The sequence below is a fragment of the Echinops telfairi genome, unplaced genomic scaffold (genome assembly GCF_000313985.2).
Source record: "Echinops telfairi isolate 266 unplaced genomic scaffold, ASM31398v2 ScPeMD7_7468;HRSCAF=8506_0, whole genome shotgun sequence".
Lineage (NCBI taxonomy): Eukaryota > Metazoa > Chordata > Mammalia > Afrosoricida > Tenrecidae > Echinops > Echinops telfairi.
This window is the reverse complement of record NW_022111369.1, coordinates 29,729,461-29,736,669: the sequence shown is the minus strand read 5'-3', so window position 1 is coordinate 29,736,669 and position 7,209 is coordinate 29,729,461. Positions and strand designations below refer to the sequence as shown.

At 40.5% G+C, this 7,209-nt stretch overlaps 1 protein-coding gene across 1 annotated transcript in view; it reads left to right on the top strand.

Moving 5' to 3' along the window:
• The window catches only part of LOC101652285 (probable E3 ubiquitin-protein ligase HERC6), a 61,075-nt gene extending 56,115 nt beyond the window's left edge, over positions 1–4,960 (top strand). Inside the window, exons 20-22 of the mRNA XM_004703426.3 lie at positions 2,627–2,810; positions 2,910–3,012; positions 4,585–4,960. Coding sequence (XP_004703483.2) covers positions 2,627–2,810; positions 2,910–3,012; positions 4,585–4,811 — 514 coding nt within the window. The 3' untranslated portion in view covers positions 4,812–4,960. The remainder of the gene's footprint in view (positions 1–2,626; positions 2,811–2,909; positions 3,013–4,584) is intronic.
• The last annotated feature ends 2,249 nt before the right edge of the window (positions 4,961–7,209 follow it).

Genomic DNA, 7,209 nt, shown 5'->3' with positions numbered 1-7,209 from the left:
GGCAGTGTTCACTGCTGTCCCTGTGAGTCAGAACTGACTATATGGCACTTAACGACAGCATGCGTCATAGTCACCTCCGTACCAGTGGGGTCTATCCTACCAGGTAAGGATGAGTCTTCTAAAAAATATTAAAGCCAATTATAATGCTAACTAAGTCCCAGTTGCACTGCTTTCAAACGGATTCTGACTCATAGCGACCCTGTGTAGGTTTTCCGAGAGTGTATATCGTTATTGAAGCAGAAAGCCTCATCTTTCTCCCTCCGAGCAGTTGGGATGCTTGAACCTCTGAGGATACAGTTAGCAGCCTAATGCCTAATCCATAGCACCACCAACTGAGAAAATAGTGTTGTGCATAGTGATCCACTGGAAACAGCTGCGACCAGCTTGTGAGAGCTGATCATTAAAATTTCAAACATTTTGAAAGCTGCTTGTTGAAGCATTAGTAGTTTGACATCTACTGATGTGTGAATATTTACACCAAGGAATGGGCAAATGCTGGCTAGCTCTAGTGTACACGTGCTCTTTCTCTTTCTTGTTTTTTCTTTTATTTTCAGAGATCCAATGGTTAACTTTTTATCAACACACTACTGGTTTCAGGGGAGGTCTGAGAGGTTTAGCTAGATTGCGCTAGACTGGTCCAGGAAGAAGGAGCTCTGTGGCTAACGGTTATCTGTCGGGCTTCCAAGTACACGGTCAGTTGAAACCATCAGTCAACTGCAGGAAAAGGATGAGGCTTTCTATTCCGGAAAGAGTTACACTTTGTCACCGAGCTGCTAACGGAAGATCAGCAATCCACTGACCCAGTGATTTATTCCCTTAAAAATTACAGTTTAGGAAACCCTACGTTGTTCACTACCTTTGAGTTGGTGCTGACTCATCGCAACAGACCTGACGAACCACAGAATGAGAAACAGAATGGCCCAGTCCTGCGCCAATCTCACAATCGTCCTTCCGTTGGAGTCTCTGTGTCACTCCATCTTGTTCAAGGTCTTCCTCTCTTTGGCTGCCCTACTACTTTACCAAGCATGAAGTCCTTCTGCGGGGACAGGTCTCTCCTGACCACATTTCTAAATTATGTTTGATGAAGTCTCACCATCTTCGCCCATAAGGAGCATGCTGGCTGTACTTCTTCCAAGACAGATTTGTTTACTCTTCTGGCAGTCCATGGTACTTTCAATACACCTTCCCAGCACTGAATTTTAAATGCATCAATTCTTCTTCGGTCTTCCTGATTCAATGTCCAGCGTGCACGGGAGGTCATTGAAAATACTGTGCCTGGTTTGGATCAGGTGCACCTTAGTCCTCAAAGTAAGCTCCTTGGTTTTTGACAATTTTAATGTTTAAAGAGATTTTATGCAGCAGACTTACCCAATGCAGTGCATTCCTTTGATCTCCAGACTAATGCTTCCATGAGCATTGATTGTGGATTCAAACAACGTGAAATTCACCAACCTTATGATTCACAGCCCAATGTCCAACCCATATTATATATGTGTGTGTGCGTGTGTGTGTGTTTCAGATATAAAGTCATAAAAATACCCATATATAAAAATCCACATAAAATTCACATATATAATTCATATATATATGTATAAAACTTATATGAATCTAGACCACAGTGACTTTCTGAGTTAAAAACATGTGTTGAAGCATCAGGAGGAATACAGGAGCTGGTTCATCATCTATCAGTTAGCGCTTAGTGATTTCAGATTAAATGTGGAAAATAGAGATACACTATGTTCTCTGGGATGCTGGACTTTTCTAATAAGTGTTGTTATTGTTATCATTGTCATTATTGTGGTTCATGTCCCCTATTGCTGTCAGTGAATTCAGCTCATAGTGACCCAATAGGGCAACTGCCCAACAGTCCTTCCAGGGCTCTCATCTTTACATAAGCCGTCTGTCACATCTTGTTCTACTGGGGAGCGAGCTGGCAGGTCCGAACCACATTCCCTTTGATTAGCAGCCAAGCGATTAACCACTGTACCACCAGGGCTCTGTGTAAATAGACCAGTAGCAAATCCCTTTTAGCTTCAGGAGTCATCACAAGTTCCGTTCTGTGATACTAACGACGCCCCTCGCGTTGTCCAACCATCATCATGCATGGCTTCCCATTTCCTCCAACACCCTCAAAAGATGCTCAGGGTCCCCCTAGCACCCTCTCCTCCTTCTCTCTTCCTGACACCAGTCCCTGACAACCACCCATAAACTTAGATCACCATACACCTATCTATTTGAGACATTTTATAAAAGTGGGATCATACAATATTGGCCATTTTTGTGACTGGCTTATTTCATTCAGCACAATGTTCCCAAGGATTTATTCATGTTGTACCATGTACCAGGACCTCATTTCTCTATGACTGAGCAATATCCCACTGTCTGTAAGGATCACATTTTGTCTATCCTTTCATCTGGTGAGAGGCATTAAGGCGGTTTCTACCTTTGGCTACTGTAAGCAGAGCTGCAATAAACACGGTGTACAATATCAATGGAGGGTTGTTTGTTTGTTTCTGGGTGTGGTTGTCCAGATTTCATGCTTCCTTCTATAATATGAACCTTTTTTTTTCTTACAAAGCACAGTCATTGGCCACTTTCCTTTCTTTCCCCCCTTGCTTTCCTGCAGGAAGGACTATGTGTCTAAGCATGTTGATTACATCTTTAACACCTCCATAAAGGACGTATATGCGGAATTCCAGAGAGGATTTTACAGAGTTTGTGACAAGGAAATAATTCAGTTTTTCCAGCCTGAAGAACTAAGGTCAGCCGTCACTGGAAATACTGATTTTGACTGGGAGGAATTTGAAGATGTAAGTGATTCCTGAAGTGCCTCACAGTTTTCAAAATATCTGCTATGTACTCCCCCAGCCCTCGCTCCACAAACCCTGTTTCTCTCTCTTTTCCTCAAGAATGCGAGGTATCAACAAGGGTACCACAAATCACATCCTACTATTGTCATGTTCTGGAAAGCTTTCCACAAACTAACATTGGACGAGAAGAGAAAATTCCTCTGTAAGTATTACATCAAAAGATGGAACTGTAAATATATGTATTCAGGTATGTGTGCTTGTGTATAAAAGTTGGCTGATGGTAATGAGTTTGCGGGTTTTGATGCATGTAAATATGAACTTTTATGTAGTATTAAATTTAAAAAATAAATGACGCTGATGGAGGGGTGAGGGGACTAGCCCCCACCCGCTGAGTATGTATGTGTATATATGTATATATATGCTTTTAAAAGCTTGTGCAAAAATTCTCTTATTTTTCAATTCCATTCTCTGTGCACTTCTGGAAGCCCCCTCATATATAAAATAAACATTGTGATAAAATCATTATTAATGGTGAAATATGTATTCATGGTAGAGTAATTATTAGAATCCAAATCCTTCACCTTCTTTCTCTTACGTAAGCTGCTTCCCAATAAGGTAAAAATGATGGTGGTGGTGGTGGTGGTGATGATGATGAACATCATCGACAGTTTTTAAGTTATGTCCTCTTCTTTTTTTCCACTCCAGTCGACCCTTTAAAAGTTATTGATTTTATTTCTTGTTATCGTAGATATATATGCAGCACCAAAGCCCCACTGCTGTTGCATTGAATCCAATTCAGAGCAACCCTATGCAAACTTTCTGAGGCCGTAAGCATTTATCAGAACGGAAAGCCTCGTCTTTCTCCCACAGAGTGGCTCGTTGGTCTGAACTGCCAACCTTGATGTATTCTCTCACCTCCTCTCATTTTATTACTGTCTTAGTTATCAAGTTCTTCTATAATGGAACTACCTTAAGTGCATGGCCTTAAAAAAACAAAAATGTGTTTTCTCACCGTTTCAAAGGCTAGAAATGCACATTCAACAAACCAGCCTTAGGGGAAGCATCCTCTCTGTCACCTCTTGCAGGCAGGTCCTTATCTCTGCTGAGTGTTTCCTGACTCCTTTGCGAGCTCCATATGGCACAGCCTCTGCGTTCCCTATCTCTGCTTACTAGCTTGTTTAGTGTCTGGTGGAGTAGTAGTGACACATTGGGCTGCTAGCGCCAAGGTCCACAGTTTGAAACCACCAGCCACTCCGTGGGAGAAGGATGAGGCTTTCTAATTCTGCAAAGAGTTACCCAGTCTTGGAAACTTTCACGGCCATTCTACCCTGTCCTTTATGGTCTCTGTGAGTTGGAATCAACTCTGTGGCAGTGAGTTTGGGTTTGGGAGATCCGAAAAGAGATTGATTCAAGATATGGTCTATGGTGATCCTGATTCACTAATATAGCAAAGAAACCACCAACAGCTACACTGGAGAAGACTGGACGAGCCGATCCCATAAACGGTTACACTCGCAGAAACCCTCAGGGGCCTGTCCCACAGGGTCCCTCTGAGTTGGCATAGACTCCAGGCGGTGCGTGGACAACGGAATCACGAAGTCATGATTGTTCCACACTCTGCCTACATGGCCTTGTATAGCTCTTTCTCCACAAGAATCCAACATTTATTTTTCAAATATAATTCAATTTTTCCTTCCTTTTAAGTTTTATTCTATTAAAAAACCTTTAAAAAACAAAAATTAAAATATCTTTATCAGATTCTATTTCTTTCTAGTTTTTCTTACAGGAAATGATAGGCTGCCTGCAAAAGGCATAAAGAAGTCTGGGATAGTATTTCGTTGTCCTGAAGGTCTCAGTGAAAATGATTGCCCAACATCGTTGACATGTTATAACATCCTGAACCTCCCCAAATACACTACAATGAAAAAAGTGGAGGAAGCGCTTAAAGTGACCATCTGTAACTGCCGAGGGTTTGCCTCACCCAGACTCACACGCCGATAATGACCTCTGCATGTCTCCGTGGGGCCGTCCATTCTCAGGCCTCTCTCCCTTGGATTCTTCTGTTCTTCCATCCATGTAACAAATACACCTGGTTGATACATCTTAGTTAGAATTAATTGGCAAGTGTTGGAACAGACCATAAGTTATGAATCAAGGATGATATTTTTAATCAAATAAAATTACGAGGCAATAATGCTTGTCTTTCTGACCTTGTTATTTAAGATGTTTGCTTTTTTACTGAATTATTTCTGAATAATTATGATTTTAAAATAAACTAAATGTTAGAGACTGACCTTTCTAAAAAGTATGGTGTAGCTAATAAACAGCCTAAAAATATGAAAGATACATTGATGTTTGAATAGAATACACAAAAATATAAATTAATTGAACATTTTAAATATTTGTGAGTTAGGCTGATGTATAGTTTATATTCATAATATCTATGGAGCTCTGATTTTAGCATTCTGCTCAATAATTTATTTGAAAAATTGAAATGGTAAGGGATTAATTTATTTATTCATCTAATTATTACATATATATTCTATATCCTAAGAACCATTCTAAGTACAGATCTTTGTGCAGTTGATTGAACACTGAGCCAATTCAGGAACTCCTGTTTAATTTTAGTTGGGAAATGGTGAAGAGGATAAAATATATCATCATAATGAATTACTACAAGCCACAGTGGGAAATATGTAGCATAATGGTTACACACTGGGCTACTAATGGCAATGTCAGCAGTTCAAAACCAACAGCCACTCCATGGCAGAAAGATGACTATCTCTTCCTGTAAAGGATTATAGTCTCAGAAACTCACCGGGGTACTTCTACCTTGTCCTGTGGGGTCACTATGAGTTGGCATCAACTCAATGGCGGTGAGTTTGGTTTGTTTTCTTTATGGTGGGGAATTGCCAGTGAGGTTCTTGGAGACATTATATCTGAGATTGAATTTTGTACTGTAAGCTATGTTACAAATGTCTACTGTTCATTTCGAACCATGCACAGGATCCTTCTGTAGTGATACTTTGAGGAATGAATGAGTACAATGAACCCTCATTTATCGCGGTTAATTGGTTCTAGACCCTACTGTGATAAATGAAATTCCGCGAAGTAGGATTCCTTATTTGTAAATCAAATATTTTCGTAGTTAGAGCATAGAGGACATGAAAAAACACCCTTTAGTCACCATTACACTCGTATTACCCAGTTTATTAAACGAAAAAGGGAAAATACAGTAAAACATTTTTATTTGTTATATTATTTATGGCATCAAGCGTGTACAGTATGAGCCAATCAGTGGCAGTAATGACAGAGCATGCGCTGTTACGCAAAACCGCGATAGAGTGAAGCCACGCAAGTCGAAGCGCGAAGTGGCGAGGGTTCACTGTATATATATGATCAAAGCCCACACTGTGGTGCTGATGTGGAAGAGGCAGGGACCATGTAAGGTAAGAATTATATAGAATAGAGATCGATAATTTATGAGAGCCGAGGACATAGAATGTGTGATGCCAAGAAAAACATGACCCAATCCCCCTTACAAGTTCACAATTATATTAGAGATGTCTGTTTTCCATGATAAATAGAACGAAGACCCCAGTTTATTCTGCTTGGACCTTAAGGATGATCCCCAGCTCTGAGGGATTCACCACCAGCTGCCTTTTAAGATGTGATATTCAGGGCTTTCATGGTTTCTATACAACATTCAAGGAAGAAAGGACACCAGTTCTCTACAAACTCTTTCAGAAAATTGAGAGCGTAGGAATACTCCCCAATTAATTCTATGAAGCCAGTATTACCTGATACTGAAACCAGACAAAAACATTACAGGAAAACTATAGCAACAAGTCTCTCATGAACATGCTACTGTTAGGGTCCATCAAGTTGGTTCTGACCCATAGCAACCCAATGTACAGCAGGACAGGACACTACCTGGTCCTGCACCATCCTCACAATTGTTCCCATACTTGAGCCCATTGTGGCAGCCACTGTGTCCATCCAGCTCCTTGACCTTGAGGGCCTTTTTGTTTTTTTAAAGCTATCCCTCTACTTCAGCAAACATGGTGTCCTTCGCTAGGGACTGGCCTCTCCTGACAAGATGTCCAAATTTGTGAGATGAAATCTTGCCATTCTTTCCTCTAGGGAGCACTCTGGCCTTACCTCTCCTGGGACAGATTTGTTTCTGCTTTTAGCAGTTCATGGTACTTTCAATATTCTTCTCCAGCACCACAATTCAAATGAATCAATTCTTCTTCAATCTTCCTTGTTCAATGTCCAATTTCCTTTTTTAAAAATAATTTTATTGGGGGCTCATACAGCTTTTATCACAATCCATACATACATCAATTATGTAAAGCACATTTGTACATTCGTTGCCCTCATCATTCTCAAAACATTT